The 23,565-nt window shown below is 44.4% G+C and overlaps 1 protein-coding gene across 5 annotated transcripts in view; it reads right to left on the bottom strand.

The window, feature by feature from the left end:
• LOC143291690 (nephrin-like) overlaps nucleotides 1–23,565 on the bottom strand; it is a 154,827-nt gene that overhangs the window by 70,574 nt on the left and 60,688 nt on the right. For all 5 annotated transcript variants that reach the window (XM_076601709.1, XM_076601710.1, XM_076601712.1 and 2 more), the window contains exons 3-10: nucleotides 15,152–15,436; nucleotides 14,153–14,458; nucleotides 11,963–12,097; nucleotides 6,481–6,606; nucleotides 5,712–5,824; nucleotides 3,994–4,171; nucleotides 3,281–3,367; nucleotides 2,348–2,518 (exon numbers count right to left, since the gene is read on the bottom strand). In XM_076601709.1, coding sequence (XP_076457824.1) covers nucleotides 2,348–2,518; nucleotides 3,281–3,367; nucleotides 3,994–4,171; nucleotides 5,712–5,824; nucleotides 6,481–6,606; nucleotides 11,963–12,097; nucleotides 14,153–14,458; nucleotides 15,152–15,436 — 1,401 coding nt within the window. The remainder of the gene's footprint in view (nucleotides 1–2,347; nucleotides 2,519–3,280; nucleotides 3,368–3,993; nucleotides 4,172–5,711; nucleotides 5,825–6,480; nucleotides 6,607–11,962; nucleotides 12,098–14,152; nucleotides 14,459–15,151; nucleotides 15,437–23,565) is intronic.

The following is a 23,565-nucleotide window of genomic DNA, read 5'->3' as shown; positions in this document are numbered from 1 at the left end:
AGAGAGAGAGAGAGAGAGAGAGAGAACTCAAAACTAAAATGTTTTACTGAGGGTAACAGCATGAGCGAGAAGCTTCTTTTCACCATGCCCTCACAAGAAAGCAAAAATAACTATTTGTTAAAATAAACCCAACCCAAATCAAATGAAGTAGAAAGAAGAAGAGAAAAAAATGTAGGAGGAGGAGGAGGAGGAGAAGGAAAAAGACAACAACAATAGAAGAATAGAAAAAAAGAAAGGAAGAAAGAAAGAAAGAAAAAAACCCCAAACCAACCCCCAAAACATCAGCTTAAACCCTAACTCAAGAGTTTGAGAAACCAATCAAATTATCATTTCGAAAGAACGCACTAGGCAAAAAAATTATATTTGTTTTTTCTAAAAAGTTAGAAGACAGGGGGGGGGGGGAGGGATCGGGTGGATATATATATATATATATATATATATATATATATATATATATATATATAGAGAGAGAGAGAGAGAGAGAGAGAGAGAGACAACTCAGAAAACTTTTAATGTCAATAGCTTAACAGCCCTAATGACATGAGGGTACAATCACAACTACCACAATAGAAAAATAGTGAAAAAAAAGAAAAAAAGATGAACGTGACCAATCAAAACATAATTTGTGTAAATCCATTGAAGAAAACTAATTTCAACCATCCAATTTACACTAGTGATGAGAGGAAATCACAATATATCTGTAGAAGAAAAAAAAACGTTTTTTCATATGTAGCAGTCTACACAAAGTTGAATATCTTTATGAGCAACAATGAGTGATATTTTCCATTTCCCTTTGAAGGTATGTGATTGAGCAATATATTTTGCAAGTGACTGGATTGAATTTTCCTGATGTACATTAAGTATACAAGTCAAATCTTCATTCTTTGCAGAACCTGTTTCAAAAACAATTCCCTCATAAAACCGCACAGCAGACAAGGGGAGAGCACTGATGGGTCAGTTTGAAACCAATACATGTGAGAATGTCGTCCGTGAGTTCTCGACCTAAACCTGGCCAGGCTTCTGTGCCACTTGTTGGTTACGGCTCTGATATATTTTTTCTATACCAAAGATACTTTTTAAACTATAGAACCAACTGTATTTTTCATTTGTTTCCATTTCATAATGCCAGTCTTGCTTATTTGAAGGTATAAGTCGATCTTTGAACTCAGAAATAAACCCTTCTTCACATCCAACTCACTGACACATCCATACGATTCCAAATCCATGTACTGTTAATGTATTCTTTTCCAAATTTTCCAATTTTCCTTTCCTCTCTCATGACATATGCTTATTTACAAAGTCTCGATGCAGGAATACTAACCAACTTTAACCAATATTTGACACATTTCACATATGATTTAATATACTATGGATATCTTCCTGTTTCTCTGAATAAAACAGTATTTGATGTATGCAAAGGTACATTAAAGAAACGTTTAATTGTAAAGGTGTGCACCTTTTCAATGTCTTTATTGTCACCAAGTCCCCATATTTCAGAAACATAGGTCAGCATGGGTTCACCTTGAGCATCAAATAGTTTCCAGAAAACAGATGAATCAATGGATCATAGTTTATGCAAGCAGAGAGAGAGAGAGAGAGAGAGAGAGAGAGAGAGAATACAGAATATATATATATATATATATATATATATGATACATGAGACATGAGAAAATTTGTTTTGCCATCGACACAAAAGAAAAAAAAATCATAGTCACAAATTAATTATTTTCAATTCATGCAAAGTGTACTTAAGAATGCAAGTACCAGCCTCTACATCATTTACAGGTACAAGTTTGCACAGACTGTGCTTTTACTCACAAGTTTAAAGACACACACATACACATACACACACACTCATGCACACACAGATGCACTATCACACATAATCATGCTCTCTCTCTCTCTCTCTCTCTCTCTCTCCTGCTCTCTCTTTCTCAAACACAAAAACAGATGATTCACCATGTGATAAATTATTTTAGCAATCAAAAAACATACTTTCTCTTTTTGATTTCAAGATGTGTTTCCTGAATCTGACAGAGTGAAGAGGAGCAGTGCAGTGAATGAAAAGCACAAAGTGCTGAACTCACCGTTAATACTGACACAGTGAAGAGGAGCAGTGCAGTGAATGAAAAGCACAAAGTGCTGAACTCACCGTTAATACTGACACAGTGAAGAGGAGCAGTGCAGTGAATGAAAAGCACAAAGTGCTGAACTCACCATTAATACTGACACAGTGAAGAGGAGCAGTGCAGTGAATGAAAAGCACAAAGTGCTGAACTCACCGTTAATACTGACACAGTGAAGAGGAGCAGTGCAGTGAATGAAAAGCACAAAGTGCTGAACTCACCATTAATACTGACAGAGATGTTGGCTGGGAGACCTTCCCCTGCGATGTTGAAGGGCGTGCAACTGTAGACAGCGCTGTCCGACAGGGTGGTGGAGGGAATCACATAGTTAGCTCCCTGCTGGGACTGCTCCGCTCCGTTGATCCGCCATCGGTACTGAGCTCTGGGGTAACCTGTGTTTTCATGGCCATGTTTGTCTTCAGTTACGTGCTGTTGAAGACATAGTTCTGGGTAATCCACTGTGTGTATTTGTATGTGTGCATATGTGTAAGTGTGTGTGTGTGTGTGTGTGTGTGTGTGTGTGTGTGTGTGTGTGTATGAGAATGAGAAGACAGAGAGACAGAGAGAGAGAGAATAGAGAATACAGAATACAGGGTACTTCATTATCTTGATGAGAGAAATTCATTTGTGGAATAAAACACATAAACAATACATGAATATCACAGTCATTCAACATGTAAACATAGAAAGACATAAAATGCTTTATGTCAACCTAGGGCAATCCATGTGTACAATCAATAATCAATTTCTGCAGACAATACATGTCAAATTGGCACTTTTTTTGTGAATGAAATTTGTATTAGGAGTAAAATTCAGCATATGATCAAAAATAGTTCCTAGGTATTTGTATTCATACACCTTTTTAACCTTTATATCATTGATAAACAGGCCAGGACTGGAGAGACTTTTTTTCTGATATCAGTCATTTCTTTTGTTTTCTGAACATTAAGATCGAGAGAGAGAGAGAGAGAGAGAGAGAGAGAGAGAGAGAGAGAGAGAGAGAGAGAGAATACTGATGATGATACAGGGACAGAAAGAAACACACACACACACACACACACACACACACTGAGAAGGTACATGTAGTTTGTCATGAGAAAACCATTCCAGCACAGCAGAATGTGTCAGCAAAAGTACAGCATGACAACACAGACCTTCAGGTGTGGCTGTACAGGTAAGCTGCAGTCTCTGCCCCCTGTCCACATTGTCTATGGGGGCAATGGCGCCTGGACCGGGGGCGTCTGTTTGCAAACATCATGTTGGTGATGTAGTGATACACAACATTGATTTGATAATAATAAATAATAATATTCATATAGCGCTGAATCTTGTGCAGAGACAAATCAAAGTGCTTTCACACCAGTCATTCACACGCATGCATTACGGTACTCTAAAACTGGAGAAACTGTAGACAAGGAAGAGGCAGGGCAGAGAGGATATTTTGGGAAGGAGTGATAATAATGAATGGCATTTGTGTATCACATTTCTCTAAGTAAAATGAGATTAAATGTGCTAGGCAATTACACTTTGATTTACAGTAGAATTATACATTTGAATTGAATTTTAAAAAAAAAGGGGGGATTATACACTTGCAGGAGAGTGATAGAGAGAAAGAGAAAGAAAAAAAAAAAAGAATGAGAGAGAAATAGAGAGAGAAGCATAGAAGAATGTGGAAAAGATAAATAATAATTTATTTGAAACTACAAGTTCAGGAGATTCAAACAGAAAATGATTAAAAGCAGCATTATATCTCTATTTCAGAAATGAAATGCTCATATTTGGAACATGGAGCCCCACAAACACAGCAGCCTCACAATGCTGTTTGACAGGCAGCCAGACAGGAGGAAACAATGAAGGTGTCACTCACACTGAACGTTGATGATGGTGAAGGCCTGACCAAACACAGCTTCTTTGCCTGGCACTCCAGACACCACCAGAAAGCTGCTGGCTTTACAGGAGTAATTGCCGGCATCTTCCCTGCGAATCTGAGCAAACTTCAGTTTGTCTGAATTGGACTTCTGTCGACGCTGACCATTGGGTAAAACCTGCACAAAGGAACGAAGAAAGGTTCTTCTTCACTTCAAACGCCATGAGACCAAGGAAATTAGGAACTTGACAGTAAACCATCAAGTGACTCAGTTCCTGTGTGTTACAAAAAATGGAAGCCTATCAAGAAAAATAGAAAATTAAAACTGAGGCTGACTCAAGATTACCAACAGACATATATACATCTCTCAGGGATTTTAGGTGGATTATCCACAAAGATCAAACTGTGAAAAAAGAAAAGAAAAGAAAATTATCCATAGATGATGACAAATACTGAACACAAATCCATGCCACACACCCATGCACAGCACCCTACATATCTTTAATGGTTACACACACCCTGTTAACTGAACTTGAATCTTAACATATTGCAACTGAATAAAAAAAAAAGAAAACCACACCACCATGAGACAATTTATGTCATTGTGGGGTGCTGTGGCTGAATTGGTTAAGTGTTGGAATTCATGTTGTGTTTACCATTGTCCAGGGTTCAAAGCCACGTTTTGAAATGTCCTTGTGTTCTTGGGAAAAACTACGATTTTTCTCTCTCCAACCTGGTGGGAATGGGTACCTGACAGGTTGGGCAAGGTTAACATGTGGATTACCTGACAGGTTGGGCAAGGTTAACATGTGGATTACCTGACTGGTTGGGGAAGGTTAACATGTGGATTACCTGACAGGTTGGGCAAGGTTAACATGTGGATTACCTGACTGGTTGGGGAAGGTTAACATGTGGATTACCTGACAGGTTGGGCAAGGTTAACATGTAGATTACCTGACAGGTTGGGCAAGGTTAACATGTGGATTACCTGACAGGTTGGGCAAGGTTAACATGTGGATTACCTGACTGGTTGGGCAAGGTTAACATGTGGATTACCTGACTGGTTGGGGAAGGTTAACATGTGGATTACCTGACTGGTTGGGGAAGGTTAACATGTGGATTACCTGACAGGTTGGGCAAGGTTAACATGTGGATTACCTGACTGGTTGGGGAAGGTTAACATGTGGATTACCTGACTGGTTGGGGAAGGTTAACATGTGGATTACCTGACAGGTTGGGCAAGGTTAACATGTGGATTACCTGACTGGTTGGGGAAGGTTAACATGTGGATTACCTGACAGGTTGGGCAAGGTTAACATGTGGATTACCTGACAGGTTGGGCAAGGTTAACATGTGGATTACCTGACAGGTTGGGCAAGGTTAATATGTGGATTACCTGACAGGTTGGGCAAGGTTAACATGTGGATTACCTGACTGGTTGGGGAAGGTTAACAAGTGGATCAGGCCCTGGCCTTCTATGCCTCGCCGCAATCACAATGAATATGAATTCATTGCCTGTATGTCCATAAAAGGCTATATGTGGGACCTTTAACATTTTTTTTTAACAATCTGTCATGACTGTCAATGCTTACATGGAATAAACTGATCTGACATGACCTGAATAGGTAAAAATGACTTGATTTGTTCTGAACCAAACAACTTGATTTAGTCTGATTTAGATGATCTGATTTGATGTGGATACCGATGAAGCTACCTACCAGTTCCCAGTCAATCTGAACGGGACTGGGGTTACCATCAACGTCACAGTCCACAGTCAGCTGGGTGAATTCCGGAACATTCCTTTCTGCTGGTACCGTGACAACTGGGCGATCTGCACAAACCACCATCACCTTCATACACAATGACCACAGCCAAATGTTTCTTCAGTTAGACATTATATTGCTAACCAACACTAACTGCACTAAATGTAAACAATAACTTTGATGTAGTCATCTATGCATCAGAATTTTATCATCTTTCTCTTCCTTTCCCCCTCCTTACTATATCTGATCTTCAAAATCTTTCATGTCAAATTTCTTTACACACAGAAAAACAAATTGCTGATATTTAATTTTTCCTTCCCTGGCTTTACTTCTGTTCAACAAAAGATGGAATTGCAAATTCTAATTGATATGTTCAAAAGCTATCTAATTACTGAACTTTATAATAAAAAAAGAAGTGCAAAAACCTAATCCAAACCCAAAAGCTTCTGTTCACTCCAGGTACACAGATCAATCGCAATCAATCTCCACAACCAAAAGAAAAATGCTTATTATGGTGCACAATATATACCAGTTGATTCATTGCAAACTTACAGGAATGGTGTGTGTGTGTGTGTGTGTGTGTGTGTTGTGTGCGCTCTCAAAGCTGATATAAGGGAAATAACTGCTTTGGATATGAATTGAAAAAGTTGCTTCCCTTGGATCACACACACACACACACACACACACACACACACACACACACACACGAGAATCTGCTACTTACACACAACATCCACTCTGACAGTGCTGCGAGTGGGAGTGTCAGCGTTCTGTGAGTTTGAGGCGATACATGTGTAGTTCCCTGTGTCCTCACGTTTCACAGGATTGAACACCTTCACAAAACTGGTTCCTGGAAAACAATGGAGATCACAGTTCTTACGTGTATGCACCATACGGTATGTATGCACTGTATGGCCTTGGGACCAGATAGTTCTGGTATGTATGCACTGTATGGCCTTCAGACCAGACAGTTCTGGTATGTATGCACTGTGTGGCCTTCAGACCAGATAATTCTTGTATGTATGCACTGTATGGCCTTCAGACCAGACAGTTCTGGTATGTATGCACTGTGTGGCCTTCAGACCAGATAATTCTTGTATGTATGCACTGTATGGCCTTCAGACCAGATAGTTCTGGTATGTATGCGCTGTGTGGCCTTCAGACTAGATAGTTCTGGTATGTATGCGCTGTGTGGCCTTCAGACCAGATAGTTCTGGTATGTATGCACTGTGTGGCCAGGTCAGGTCATTAGATCTGCTACTGGTAACCTGTAATCCAGTACAACCTGTTCAGGGTCGGGTTGCCGGCGACTAAACCGGCACTCCCACCGCTCCCTTCCGGGACTGGTGAGGCGGGTGGCTAGACACCCTTATGGAGATCCATAAAAGGGCGTTGGCTCAGGAGAGCCACCGACGGCCATCTAGCTCCACCGTGCTGTGTGCATGCCACACGCAGTTGGCCCCTGGGGTGTGTCTACCCATGCATGCGAAGTCTGGATCCGGCAGAATCTGCGGAAGAAACCTATCGGTTCAACGGAGAGGAAGGCGGTTACAGCAACGCACTGTGGAGTGCAGAGAGCAAGATGAGACACCGAAAGGATATCTTGGTCATCCACTGCATCCGTGCTCATCCTCCAGTCGTCTCGACTTAGTCTTGCCACTGAAAATTGGTGGACCCGGACGAGAGAGTGAGGTCGACGTTGCGCAACTCCTCTTCACTTTAAACAAACTCATCGCGCAAGTCATCAGTCATCCAAAATGACCTTTCATCCTTCATCATTTCATCACCCCCAAGTCCTGTGGCGACAGGCGAGCGACAAAACGACAGGTGTGGGTACACTGGCAGTCGCAGCCGCAGACCTGCACGCAGGCGGCTCAGGCCATAGGGTCGTTCTTCGTCGACAGGAGCAGCGATGGAGCTCGGCAGCCGTCTGAGCGTCTGAGCAGCCCTCTTTAGGAATGCACTGCTCACCTCCCTGGCATGAGGAAGGGGCTAGAAAAGGTGCCCTAAAAATTGCCTGCTCCATATCACCCTGGCCAGCATCCGCGGCTGGCGGGGACCCTACATCAGCGGTCGAAACAAGAAAGAAAAGAAAAAAAAACAAGGCTCGTTCCTCTCACCATTGGTGCTTGGAACATAAGGACTCTCCTGGACAGAGATAGACCCCAAAGGAGAACGGCACTAGTTGCATCCAAACTCGCCAGATACAACATTGACATCGCAGCCTTGAGTGAGACTCGGCTTGCAGGCGAAGGCGAGCTCTGTGAACAGGGATCTGGTTACACCTTCTTCTGGAGTGGATGAGGAAGCGAAGAGCGACGTGAGGCTGGCGTTGGTTTTGCAGTAAAAACAGCACTTGTCAGCAAGCTAGCTGGAATCCCAAAGGGAGTCAACGATAGGCTTATGACCATGAAACTCCCACTGGCATCTGGCCAGAAGCACCTCACCATTGTCAGTGCCTACGCCCCAACCATGACCAACCCGGATGAAGTGAAGGCGAAGTTCTACGAGGACCTTCACTCTGTCATTGCTGCTATCCCTAAAGCAGATAAGCTCATCATTCTTAGGGACTTCAATGCTAGAGTTGGCGCTGACTACATCTCCTGGGATGGAGTGATTGGAAAGCACGGTGTAGGCCACTGCAACCCAAATGGATTGCTTTTGCTTCAGACCTGTGCAGAGCACGAACTGCTGATAACCAACACAGTTTTCTGCCTCCCTACCCGTAACAGGACGTCATGGATGCACCCATGTCATCGTCAGGAAAAGGGATAGGCAAGATGTACGTGTAACAAAGACCAAGTGCGGCGCCGAGTGTTGGACAGACCATCGCCTTGTAGTCTCGAAGCTGAATATTCGAATCCAGCCCAAGAGACGCCCCCAAGGCCAGAAGGCTCCAAAACGGCTCAACATCGCTAAGCTGAAAAACATCACCATCAAACAGTCCTTTGTTGAGCTGCTGGAAGATCGTCTGGAATCCGCCTCTCTGGACTACCAGAATGTGGAGTCTGACTGGAGGACCCTGCGTGAGCTGATCTATAGTACAGCTTCAGAGACCCTGGGACCCATGACCAGAAAGCACAAAGACTGGTTGATGAAAACTGTGATGAAATCAAGCAGCTTCTGGATGAGAAACGCCGTCTGCATCAAGCCTACCTAAGCAACCCAAAGTCCACATCAAAAAAGGATGCGTACGATGCCATCCGCAGGACTGTTCAGCAAAAGTTACGCCAGATGCAGGATAAGTGGCTGAGTGACAAAGCTGATGAGATCCAGGGATATGCTGACAGGCACGATATGAAGAGGTTCTATGATGCCTTAAAAGAAGTCTACGGCCCCACATCCTCAGGATCATCCCCCCTCCTCATTGCAGATGGGAATACCTTGATCACCGAGAAGGAGAAAATTCTCGAACGCTGGGCTGAGCACTTCAACAGTGTCTTAAATCGCCCTTCCTTCATAAATGATGAAGCCATAGACCGTCTCCCACAAGTCCCCATCAACGAAGCACTGGACGATCCACCAACACCTCTTGAGACCCAGAAAGCAATCCGTCTGCTATCCAGTGGCAAAGCACCTGGCTCAGACTCCATACCAGCAGAGGTCTACAAGGATGGAGGCACTGTGCTGACTGAGAAGCTCCATCAGCTGTACTCACTCATGTGGAAAGAAGAGACGATCCCCCAGGATTTCAAAGATGCATCTATCATTCACTTGTACAAGCGAAAGGGGAACCGGCAAGCCTGTGATAACCATCGGGGCATTTCCTTGCTCTCCATCGCAGGCAAGATACTTGCCAGGATCCTACTAAACCGCCTCACAGCACACCTTGACCAAGGTCATTTGCCTGAGAGCCAATGTGGATTCCGGAAAGGGCGCGGAACCACCGACATGGTGTTTGCTGCAAGGCAGCTGCAAGAGAAATGTCTGGAGCAAAATGCTGATCTGTTCTCCACCTATGTCGACCTCACTAAGGCCTTCGACACCGTGAGTAGAGAGGGACTGTGGAAGATCATGGCCAAGTACGGATGCCCTCGGAAATTTATTTCCTTGGTCAGCCAATTCCATGAAGGCATGCAGGCTCGAGTCCAGGACAATGGCGAAACATCTGCTCCTTTTGCTGTCACAAATGGTGTCAAGCAAGGCTGCGTCCTGGCTCCAACGCTGTTCAGCCTCATGTTCTCTGCAATGCTTACTGATGCCTTCAGAGATGGCGATGTTGGAATCGGCCTAAAGTACCGAACAGACGGCAAGCTGTTTAACCTCAGAAGGCTTCAAGCAAAAACGAAGGTCATGACAGACATCATCAGAGACTTTTTGTTTGCTGATGATTGTGCCCTCAACGCTGGATCTGAAGCTGACATGCAACTCAGCGTCGACAAGTTTGCCACTGCCAGCAGGAACTTCGGCCTTACCATCAGCACGAGGAAAACTGAAGTTCTCCATCAGCCAGCCCCCAGGAAACCCTACGTTGAGCCCAACATCACAGTCAACGGTCAGAGACTCAGTGTGGTGGAGCGGTTCACATACCTTGGCAGCACACTGTCACGAAATGTGACAATCGACGATGAAGTGAACGTCAGGATTGCAAGAGCAAGCGCAACTTTTGGTAGACTCAATGCAAATGTCTGGAACAGAAGAGGCATTAGTCTTGAGACCAAGCTAAAGGTGTACAGAGCAGTAGTTCTCCCCACACTACTGTACGCCTGTGAAACTTGGACAGTGTACCAACGACATGCCAAGAAGCTGAACCACTTCCACACAACATGCCTCAGGAAGCTACTGAACATCAAGTGGCAAGACAGGACCCCAGACACAGAGGTGCTCGCAAAAGCCACCCTTCCCAGCATCTTCACCATCCTGACGAAGTCCCAGCTTCGCTGGGCTGGACACGTGGCGCGCATGCCAGACCATCGGCTGCCCAAAAGGCTCTTCTATGGCGAGCTGCAACAAGGGAAGAGATCACACGGAGGTCAGAAGAAGCGCTTCAGAGATACTCTGAAAGTCTCTCTGAAAGCGTTTGATATCAACCCTGACTCCTGGGAGGAATCTGCAGTGGACCGTGACAAATGGCGCGCTGCTGTGCACAAAGGCGCCAAGTTGTGCGAGACCAACAGGACTGCTGCAGCTGTTCAGAAGAGGCAGGCCAGAAAGTCACGGGCAAACAAGCTCCCTGACAATGGTATGCCTGTCTTTGTCTGCCCCAACTGTCAGCGAACATTTCGTGCGCAGATTGGACTATTCAGCCATCTGCGCATTCACAGATGGATTCATGAGCATCCTCCCCCCGACCCCACCACCATCCTCCCCCCATCCCCCAGCTGGATGACAACGATGGTCATCATCGATCTCGATGGACACACCACCACTGTGTGGCCTTCAGACCAGATAGTTCTGGTATGTGTGCACTGTGTGGCCTTCAGACCAGATAGTTCTGGTATGTATGCACTGTGTGGCCTTCAGACCAGATAGTTCTGGTATGTATGCACTGTGTGGCCTTCAGACCAGATAGTTCTGTTATGTATGGCACTGTGTATGTATAAATGCTGTGTGGCCTGCCAAGAAAACAATTTTTCACTGTTTCCTGTACATATATTATCAACAACAAAAGTAAATTTACCTTACATATTTCCTATACACAAATATGCATCATTAACAAAAATGGGATGATCTGAAAAACCAAAAGAATAAAATAAGATTACCATATTTACTGAATTTTTGTTGCTTTTTTGTCACCTTATCTCATCTACCACTGGCAACCCACACCAAAGTCATTCTGTCTGACCACCTGTACCAGTTGTCAGATGGTCAGATGGCATCACTGTCTGAGCAGACCCACTACTGCTGCTGCTAAACAGCACATCCACTACTGCTGCTGCTAAACAGCAGATCCACTACTGCTGCTGCTAAACAGCAGATCCACTACTGCTGCTGCTAAACAGCACATCCACTACTGCTGCTGCTAAACAGCAGACCCACTACTGCTGCTGCTAAACAGCAGATCCAAAGCAGAGTTTGTTGAATTCTGGAAACATGAAAATAATATTGTGTGCGGTATGCACATTCATGAAATCTGAGAGTGGATAGTTAAAGAAAACACAGGCGTGTAATTCCCTCTTGTCGAAGCAGATGACTGTGTGAGTTACTTAAGAAGAAATATCAGATGAGGACAATGACTGAATAAAGTGATCCCATGTCACACTGACCAATGTTCTGTCCATCCTTCTGCCAGGTGATGGAGGTGGCGGGGGGGTTGGCATCCACCTGACAGGTGATGTTGGCCATACTCCCCAGGCGTACCATGTAGGGGCTGAATGGCACAAAGGTGATGATGGGGGAATCTGAAACAGTCCATGGTGATGATGGGGGATTTGAAACAGTTGATGGTGATGATGGGGGATCTGAAACAGTCCATGGTGGTGATGGGGGGATCTCAAACAGTTCACGGTGATGGTGGGGGATTTTAAACAGTTGTTGGTGATGATGGGGGGACCTGAAACAGTCCATGGTGATGATGGTGGGTGATGGGGGATCTGAAACAGTCCATGGTGATGATGGTGGGTGATGAGGGATCTGAAACAGTCCATGGTGATGATGGGGGATCTAAAACAGTCCATGGTGATGATAGGGGATCTGAAACAGTCCATGGTGATGATGGTGGGTGAAGGGAGATCTGAAACAGTCCATGGTGATAGGGGGGGTCTGAAACAGTCCATGGTGATGATAGGGGATCTGAAACAGTCCATGGTGGTGATGGCGGGATCTGAAACAGTCCATGGTGATGATGGGGGATCTGAAACAGTCCATGGTGATGATGGGGGATCTGAAACAGTCCATGGTGGTGATGGCGGGATCTGAAACAGTTGATAGTGATGAAGGGGGGATCTGAAACAGTCCATGGTGATGAGGGGGTGGTGGTTCTGAAACAGTCCATGGTGATGATGGGGGATCTGAAAGAGCCCATGGTGATGATGGGGGATCTGAAAGAGCCCATGGTGATGATGGGGGATCTGAAAGAGCCCATGGTGATGATGGGGGATCTGAAACAGTCCCTGGTGATGATGGGGGATCTGAAACAATCCATGGTGATGATGGGGGTTCTGAAACAGTCCATGGTGATGATGGGGGATCTGAAACAGTCCCTGGTGATGATGTGGGATCTGAAACAATCCATTGTGATGATGGCGGGATCTGAAACAGTCCATGGTGATGAGGGGGGGTGGGTTCTGAAACAGTCCATGGTGATGATGGGGGGGGGGGGGATCTGAAACAGTCCATGGTGATTTGGGGGGCGGGGGGGGTGGGTTCTGAAACAGTCCATGGCGATGATGGGGGACCTGAAACAGTCCATGGTGATGAGGGGGGGGGGGATCTGAAAGAGTCCATGGTGATGATGGGGGATCTGAAACAGTCCAGGCTGACAATGGGGGATCTGAAACAGTTGTTGGTGATGGGGGGTGGGGGTGGGGGGTCTGAAACAGTCCCTGGTGATGATGGGGGATCTGAAACAGTCCCTGGTGATGATGGGGGATCTGAAACAGTCCCTGGTGATGATGGGGGATCTGAAACAGTCCATGGTGATGAGGGGGGATAGGGGGGGGGGAAATCTGAAACAGTCCATGGTGATGAGAGGGGATCTGAAACAGTCCATGGTGATGATGGGGGATCTGAAACAGTCCATGGTGATGAGGGTGGATGGGGGGGGATCTGAAACAGTCCATGGTGATGAGGTTGTTTTTCTGAAACAGTCCATGGTGATGAGGGGGGTGGTGGTTTCTGAAACAGTCCATGGTGATGAGGTTGTTGTTTTTCTGAAACAGTCCATGGTGATGAGTGTGGGGGGGGGGGTGTTTCTGAAACAGTCCATGGTGATGAGGGGGTGGGGGGGTTCTGAAACAGTCCATGGTGATGAGGAGGGGATCTGAAACAGTCCATGGTGATGAGGGGTGGGTGGGTTCTGAAACAGTCCATGTCGATGATGGGGGAGTGGTGGTTCTGAAACAGTCCATGGTGATGAGGGGGGGGGGATCTGAAATAGTCCATGGTGATGATGGGGGGAGGGGGGTATCTGAAACAGTCCATGTTGATGATGGGGGGGGGGGGGGGGGGGATCTGAAATAGTCCATGGTGATGAGGGGGGGTACGGGGGGGGGGGAATCTGAAACAGTCCATGTCGATGATGGGGGGAGGGGGGTATCTGAAACAGTCCATGTTGATGATGGGGGGCGGGGGGTGGGGATATGAGACAGTCTATAGTGATGACGGGGTGGTGGTGGTCTGAAACAGTTGATGATGATGATTAGGGGTGTTGGGGGGGGGGGGGATCACACACACACACATCTCTCCCCCCTCTGCGGCCACAAAAAAAGAGAGAAGAGAAAAGCCCAGGCACTCACATCGCACGTTGAGGATCTTGGAGGAAGTGAGGGAGTTGTTCTGGTTGACCTGGTTGTAGACGAAACAGGTGTAGTTGGCCTGGTGGTCACTGTGGTCCATGTTCACGGTCAGAACATTCCGCGTCGTTCCCCCCTCTGTCGTCGTCTGGCCTGCACCCACACTGACCATCTCCATCCCGTTCTTCATCCAGGTGATAGTGGGGGGAGGGTTGCCCCCTGTTGACGAACAGGTGAAGCGCACAGTCTGGCCCTCCTCAAAGACGTCAGTGTCTGCGTCAGAAGTGATGACTGGGGGACCCGGGGGTACTGGAACATGCAGGGCTCACCTTAGTGCTCAGTGTAAACGGGGTGGCTTTGTTGTGAGGATTGAGAAATCTGACCAAGCTATCTTAAAAGCAAACAAAGAAACCAAGATGCACACCATCAATGCAACAGCATAATTACAGGATCGAAAATAGAATCTTAAACCACTATTACAACAAATTATAACAATGACCACACACACTGTTCATTGTTGTAAATTGATGTAATGGTGGTTTAAGATTCTATTTTCGATCCTGTGATTTATGCTGTTGCATTGATGGTGTGCATATTAGTGATGATTTGGTGGGGGTGCGGGGGGGGGGGGGGGGTGTATCTGAGACAGTTCACTGGCAATGGCGATCATCATGTTGATGAGGACATGACCTTTAACCTTTAAATGTATTAATCTATTCGTGTATAATCTCTTTAAAATATACGCTACTTAACTCATTTTATGATTGTTTTTTGTCCACTTAGATTATAAGACAAAATTCACTACCGTTTCAAACCCAATGAGTGCTGAGTGTAAAGTTCTTCCTCTGCAGAACGACGAACAGGTCCCCTTGGAAGGGGGCCTCAAACATCGTGCAGTAATGACACACACCCAAACGGTACATATCCCAGGCATTTTACCAAACTGCAGATAAGGAAAAGGGAAAAGAGAAGGGGAGGAGTTGAGAAACTTGGCACCCTTACAGAGAACAGTGAGGTTGGCGGAGGCAGACCCAAAGTCCGGCACGTTACACCCGTACACGCCGTTGTCTGCCCGCTGCACGGGACTGATCCGGAGCGTGAAGGGGTCCTCCAGGCTGTAACGGTCGGGAACGTTAGCAAACCGCACCCCGCTGGAGAAGAGCACCACAGAGCCTTTGGTCCACACCAGGTTCTGGTTCTCATTGGAAGACTTGCACACAAAGCGAGCCGTGCCCCCAACCCCGACCATCTGGTCCTGAGGCTTCTGCGTCCATTGGGCCCACGTGGCTGGCAACAGAAAGAACAGTGAGTAAGCTGCATGTCTAGTTTTCGTTGTGTTCTGAACATTGGTGATCGACACAGGGGACTTGCAGTCGTGTTTGAAGTAAAAGTGAAACACCAGTTGTTGCAAAGAGTACCTATGACAAAATAGTGCGCGTATCTCTCTCTCTCTCTCTCTCTCTCTCTCTCGCACACACACACACACACACACGATCTCTCTCTCTCTCTCTCTCTCACTTCCCATTATTACTAATTGTATCTCTATCAGTTTACCTGTGGGTCGTTACTCGCAGTGCATCAAAATTCTTATAATCTGTTATGTGTGTTTCTTTTCAATAATTATTCTTGGTTGCAACCATCATGCCTTGTGTTATTTAGTATTGTGTTGACGGCTGGGACTGGATGAAGAAAAAAGCAAAAGAAAAGAAAAGAAAAAGAAAAAAAAAAAAAACGTACCAGTATCTTATCTATTATCCTCGGAAATATAAAATTCTCTCTCTCTCTCTCTCTCTCTCTCTCTCTCTCTCTCTCTCTCTCAAAATGTAGATATGACACTTTCACCTGCAAAATCCGTATCAGAAGCAATAAATATACAGAAAACGTCCATCATCAGTCCAAATACTCACCAATCAATTAAAAACAAGTATGGGTTCTATGAGAAAAAAAAAAGCACAGATAAAAAAGTAAGGCTACATTTGGATGGTCAATCTCGACAACGTAATTATGTGATGTGTTCGTATTAGTATGATGGGTTTTGATGTCCAGGCATAAATATAGGCATAAATAATTATTTAATGATTTATGTGTACTTAAGTATGTGTTTGTATTGATATGATGTATGTCGATGTCACATGCGTAAATATTTATTATATGATTTATATGTAGTTTGTTTTTTGTGTACTGTCCAAAGCTTGGAGACGAACGACTGAAAAAAAAGGCACATTACCTCCCTTTCCCCCTGTCACATGTGCTTCAAGCTTATGACAAAGTGCCAAAGTGTCGCAAATCTCTTATAAGTTTATTTTGTTTCAATTCTGCTTTTCCTTTCTGTTCAAATTTTATCTGTTTTGCACCATTTTGTTCTGATTAGTGCCTCCTGTCACCATAGCTTTACAGCTAATGCCATTAAACATTTCAGTGTTCAGTGTGTGTTCTCTCTCTCTCTGTCTCCGTCTCTCTCTCTCTCTCTCTCTCTCGTGTGTGTGTGTGTGTGTGTGTGTGTGTGTGTGTGTGTGTGTGTGTGTGTGTGTGTGTGTGTGTGTGTGTGTGTGTGAATCGGAATCAGAATCAGTTTTATCTGTCATTTAAACCTTACCAAGGTCTATAAGACATACATATATGCAGTCACACATACCACACACTCACATTTAACAATAAATCAGATAAAACAGAACAAGAATTTGAATTAATTCTCCTTGCATGACGTTCTGGCAGCAGCTGTAAACAAATCGTCCACACAGTTCTCCAAGTTTGTCTTCCAGTATCAGCTGACTGGCTTTAATCGTTGTCGGTAGGTGTTTTTTGTTTTTGTTTTTTTCCTCCGAAATTTCAGTATGGATTCTTCTTTGATTTCTTTCTATAGCTGGCATGTATCTAAGAATGATATTCATCTTCAGCTTACATTGTAGGTATGGTCTCATTTCTTTGGGGATGTTAAAATATCTACCCTTTTCTATTGCGAGATCATGACAGGATATTCTGAATTTGCACAGTGACTATTTTTCATTATAATCAAGATATCCGCCAGGTAAATAAGGTTCTATTCTGTATTCATTTGTAATTCTGTTACAAATTTGAATTTTGATCTATTCTCAGATTTGTTACTCTTCTTAAATAAAATACATTTATATTCCAGTTTATTTATGATAGCGTGAAAAAAAAACCCTGTGAACACTGTGAAAAAACCCTGTGAATATTGAATGTGGGCTGATTGTTCCGAACGTGTCCTAAACCATGATGTTGTGAGATCATTCTGACAAAGTTAATGCATGTTCGCCGTTTTATCTAGTCATTTGTAAACATAGTCAGTCGATAATATTGTTTGTATGCTTGTTGTCCAACACTGATGAGTAATGTGCGTGCAGGGAAAAGGGGGCTACGCCTCTCTCCTCCCCACCCACGTCCTTATTTCCCCACCCACCCTTTCCCTGTCCCTGCCTCCCGCCGTTCCGTCAGAGTGCAGTCTCCACGAATGTTTGACTTCCCAATTTCCCCACACAGTTTCTGGCACGATTGTGACGATGTCTGGCCAAACTTTTTGTTCACACAACGGGAACGCCAGGCACCCAGCGTTAGCAAACCTGGTTCAGAACGCAAATTCTACCCGAGAAGAGCACATATTTAATTTGGGGTTCATTTACATGTAGGGTTTTTGTCAGTTTGGGGGTCAGTTTGTATGGTAATGTGGTCCTTGTAATTCAATCTGTTTCTCTTGCTCCGGGGAAAGGGGGCCGATGGAAACGTGTCTCCGTTTCTCTCTGGGCCACACACTCTGCCCACTGGTCATCAGAATAAGATCATGAAGCTGCCCGCGCGATCCCAGAAACGGAAACCCGTTTGCAGCCATACAACACAACCGTGTTTATCAAGAAACGTAAGCTGTGTGCTTCTTTTCTTCGAAGAGTGGTGAGGAGGGGACTGAACTCTGAAAATCGGCTTAGATGGGAGAAAAAAGGGGATGGGAATGTATACACTGACAGACAGACATTCGCAGTCTGCGAAGTCAGGATCGTATGTTCCTAAGTTTTTTGTCAGTCCTCTCACTGAATGATGTACGTGCCCCAGGCTGGTTAAAAACACACACACACAAAAAAAAACACCCCAAAAAACCAAACAAATAGATACACCCTTAAACACACACACACACACACACACACAAGAACAAAAGCAAAAAAAAAAAAAAAAAAACAAAAAAAACAACCCCAAACAACAACCAAAAAACAAGTATTAAAAAAGAAAAAGAAAAAAAGCAATTGTTGCTCCACTGTCGTTTCATAAGGACTGTTGTGGTGCATTACCTCAGACAGCCGGTGTCACAAAGATCAGAGTGAGATGAACAAGAATGAGTGCGAGGTAAACAACGTCCGGCATTGTACAGTGATGTTGCTGAGATGAGAGAACAATGCGGCCAGGAAAGTTAGTATTAAACAACAGCAAAGAGAGGTCATTCTCTCAATTTAAAAGGCACATAGCTTCAAGTCAATGCTTCGTATGCTACCAGTTCAGCTAGCTCACAGGTAAGTAAAGGTAGAAAGGAACAAAACCAGAAACTTCCTTATAAAAGGAAGTTTCGGATCTGTCCCCATACCAGTCACTTGACATGTGCACACAGCAGCAATGACAAGAAATGTGTAAACACGAATTAACTTGTATTTAAGACTGGCATAGCCTTTTAAACGGAGAGGGTTACTTCTCTTCGCTATTGTTTAATACATTACTCTCCTGACCTCACTCAACTTTCAGTTCCAGTCTAAAATCATCGAGACAACAATGTATTTATCATGTATTGTCTGTATATTCTGTGCGGCTTACTCAAGACTAAAAGACTACACCAGTCTTGAATAAAAGCTAACTTGTGTTTACACATTTCTCCTGTCGATGGGCATTGGGACAGATCCGGAACTTCCTTTCTTGAGGAAGTTCCTTTTGTTGACTGGCGTGCTAGCTGAACTGGTAGCATACGCAACAGAGAATCAAAGTGTACCTATTAAGTGGACAGAATTAATTCTCATTGCTGTTGTTAAAGGCTTTACGAAAATATCTCTTTTACATTAAAAAAGAACAAAACAAACCCTTTAAAGACAGCAATCAAGAGACATTTTGATTCCTCTCTGAGGGAGGGAGCCATCAGTCTTCAAAATATTTGAAATGAAGAATGGTGACAAATAGATGTAGAACGTCTTTAACATTATATGCATTTTATATTAAACGTTTTCCCCAGTCAAAACAGATGCAAATTTCCACGTAAATTACTATGAACTGTGCACACATTAAGTGTGTGTGTGACTTTTGAACGTACCCTCTTACACTGTGAACAAACGATACACATCTCTCTAGCTAGCTATCTTCAAACATACACACACACACGCGCGCGCGATCACACACACACACACTGAGAGGAAGCATTTTAAGACGAACAGTCGACAGAATAAAAACACGTAGGATGACTGGCGAACCTTGTTTTTCTTTTCCATTTTTGTGATATATTTAAGAAAAAAATTGTTATTCATTATGTGATAATACCAAATTATTCTTAGATTCGTTTAAAAATGCCAATCAGGCGAAGATGTTAGAATGAATTCTAGAATATAGATAAATATAAAAACAACCCCCCTCTTCGCATATCTCATGTAGTATGTTCGACATGAAAGAATGTTGCAAATGCTACCCATTCACCTGGCACACACGTAAATAAACAATTTTATTTGAATGGGTAGCATGATCTGCATTGACTTGAAGTTGTGTATGGAGAGAGTTACCGCTCCTTATTGTCTGTTGGTCCCAGCCTCATTATTCTTTCATGTCGAGGCAACCATGTGTTTGCTCTGTATTGTCCGTATATACTGTTTAGCATGTTCTGGAGTAAAGGGCTATACCAGTCTTGAATAAAAAAACAGTTTGTGTTTGCACATGTCAAATGATCGGTATGAGGACATACCCGGAGCTTCACTTTATTTGAGGAAGTGTCTGGGTTTATTCCAATGTACCTTTTATCTACCTGTGTGCTCGCTGATTGGGTAGCGTAAGCAGCATTGACTTGAAGTTGTGTACCTTGCGTATGAGGGAGTTACCACTCCTTATTGTTTGTTTGTCATGTAGTATGTTCTTTGATTCATGACTGGGGTCCACATCTTTCGAAAGTCCCAAGATGACGGCCAGAGAAGATCATGACGAAGCAGAATAAGAAACTCTCTTTCTCTATTGATGATATTTACTTGAATCTGCTGCGCTTCATTTTCTGCTCGAATGCTGGATGCAGCAAGCAAAGAGAACCTATTAATTATGATTCTTTTTCTTTCTTTTTTTTTATTATCTAAAATGCATTTCGTTCGAGGTTCATCCGGTCTGTTCTTCATCCTCATCCCCCCTCTTTCCCTTCACCTCATCCCCCCTCTTTCCCTTCACCTCATCCCCCCTCTTTCCCTTCATCCTCATCCCCCCTCTTTCCCTTCACCTCATACCCCCTCTTTCCCTTCCTGATCCACCCCTCTCTCTCTTTCCGCCCTCCCCCGGGTGTGTTGAGATGATGGAACAAGACGTCACTCAGCCCCCTTCAGGCCTGCCCCCGGGGCCACCCCCCGTTCCCCGGCATGCTTCAGTCAGGCCAATGGCGCCTGGTGTTCGCCATCCGTTGGGGAGTGAGGGGGTGAGGGGTGAAGGAGGAGGGAATGGCCGTACGGTTGTCTTGCTAATCTGAACGCATCGCTCTCCCCTCCCCCACCCGCCCTGTGTGTGATGGATGAGGGATAATCTCGACCCGCTACCGTTATTATTCATTGCGTGATTTATTGCTTCTGCCCCCTCCCTCTGCAACCCCCACTCCTCCCAGTGTCCCCTCATGACCCCGACCTCTCTGTAGAACCGCCTGTGTGTCAAAGGGGTTTGTTCCGTGCCGCCGTTGTTTCGGGGCCATCCATACTGTCCTGTTTTAATGAGGGACCCACTCCGTCACAGCGCCGGTCACATCGCCTAACACATGGGTGGAGGTCGGTGCTTTTCTTGTTGTGTGTTACCCCTTCTGTTTTCCACCCGTGCACATCATGATTGAGAATATTTCTCTTTGTCTGATTTCCTCCCTTTGTTGTTGTTGTTGTTAGTCATCGTCGTCATCCATTTCAATTTCTCTCTCTCCACCCATTTCTCTCCACGTTCTTTGTGCCTTTCACTGTCTGTCCGTCCGTCTGTCCGTCTGTCTGTCTTCTCGCCTCTCCTCCCTCACCAGATCCCCTCCTCAATCAAAGAATGCAAACCGTGATTATGGATGTGATTTCCATCCCCACTCTCTCGCTCTCTCTGTGTCTGTCTCTCTTCCATCAAGGGAGGCAAAGCATGGTTATGGATGTGATCTGCAGGAAAGCCCGCTGTTCAACCTGCTTTAATAAGGGGATTGGGTCTGTGTTTTGTTTCGCATTTATCAAAACTGCACGTCTTCACGCAGACATGACGCTTCGTTTTCGCTGCTGGCAGGACAGGCTTAAAAACAAAAGACAAGAAGAAGAAGAAGAAGAAGAAGAAGAAGAAGAAGAAAAACAACGACAACAACAACAACAACAACCCAACAAAAAGACAAAAACAAACAAACATACCTCCCCCCTCCCCAACCCCAACAAAACAAAACAACACCACCAGCTCGCGTGATTTCGCTTCAGTTCCTAGTGAGATGAGTTTATGAGTCAGGTGACGGAATGGAAATTGATAAAGGCACAAGTTATTGCCGATTCCTCTGCTGGTGGAACTTTTCCCGTTGTCAGGGATACGAGTGTCGTACAATGAGGTAGGAACTACGTGACGCCCCAGCCATCAGCTCCATGGTGACGGTCACCGTCACCTCACTGTACAGCCCCGCACCGTGATGGCGCTTCTCCCTCTTCATCACGTCCTGACCCGCTACATCTGCCCGCCGTTTCAAACTGTTTTTGCCACTAAAGCTGCCCGCCGTTTCAAACTGTTTTTGCCAGGATAACGTTTTTGTGCAATGCCTCTTTTAACGACAGGTCTGGAATTGAAAAACAAACCATGGAGAAAACAGAGAAGAAGAAAGGGGAAGGATGAGGATGAAGATAAAGAAAGAGGAGGAGGAAGATGACATCGACGATGACGAAGAAGATGAAGAAGAAGAGATGATGATATAGATCAAGATGAAGATGAGGAAGAAGAAGAAAAATTGCACGGAGAGGTGTAGTGGGGGCACACACACACACACACACACACACACACACACACACACACACACAATTATATAAACCTTGCTCATTACCAGTAGTGGGCACGAAGCGCACAAGAGATAGCGGTGTCAGCTGACATATTTTCAGTGTCATAATTATTTCGGCAAGGTGAGCTCGGATCGGCTAGAGATCTTAGTTCAGCGTTTGGCATACATAACACTTAACCACGAAAACGAAAAGAAGCAATTGGTAAGTTGGTAAAAATGACAATGATTGTGACATCCTCTGATCCTACTCCTTTCAGGGTGCGTCACTATCTCTTTCTGAACACGAAACCAGCTGACGAGACTTCTATTTCTCACAGTTGTCAGCCTGGATCGGCGTTGCCAACAACCGTGCAAGCCCATGATTTCTCGCAATAGGATTGCGAGAAAATGTGGTCGTTCCCCTCCCACGTTTTCTCTCAATTGAGAGAAATCGTGGGGGGCGCCCCCGCGATTTCTAGCAATATGTGAGACAGCGTGTGAAGTCCCCCTTCTTTTTATACAAAATATTTCCTTTATTGGTTACTTGTCTTCTCCCATTGCAAATCTTAGAGAAAAATGAGAGAGAGGAAAAGAAAAAAGAAAGAGAGTGGCGACGACAGCGACGATCATGATAGTGACAGTGGCGTTAATGAAGACATCAACAGTAATGACACTGAAACACACCTGTTTACTGTATTTCACAAAAGTCACAAAAGATGGATCACTGCAATGCATCGACCTCAAATTCAACATCGGAATCAATGGCCAATAACGAAATTAAGGCAATGTGTATAACTCAAACATAAATATAATATAATATAATATAATATAATATAATATAATGCAATATAATAGTACAATACAATACAATACAATGCAACATAATATAGTATAATAAGATTTGAAGCGAATCTTCTCCGAGGGATGTTAGGAATAACATCAAAATGATTCAACTCTCTACATAAATGTGATAGAAAATAAGAGGTTTCACAATAATTTGCCCTCACGTAGGGAGCGTGAAAGCTAGACCAAATAGTTTTGATGTTTGTTGTGATGCAACCTTTTCTGTCACATTTATTTAGAATATTCTTCATTTCATGCTTCCTCATTTGTTCATCTGTTTGTGTCAGCATCCTTTCGCATGCAAGACAGCACTGAAAATAGATTCTCAGTTTCACAGAAGACACTGAGGACATGAAAATACTATTTCTAAAACAGAGTGGAT

The sequence above is a fragment of the Babylonia areolata genome, chromosome 17 (genome assembly GCF_041734735.1).
Source record: "Babylonia areolata isolate BAREFJ2019XMU chromosome 17, ASM4173473v1, whole genome shotgun sequence".
Lineage (NCBI taxonomy): Eukaryota > Metazoa > Mollusca > Gastropoda > Neogastropoda > Buccinidae > Babylonia > Babylonia areolata.
The sequence above is the reverse complement of the archived record's forward strand: the minus strand, read 5'-3'. Positions and strand labels throughout refer to the sequence as shown.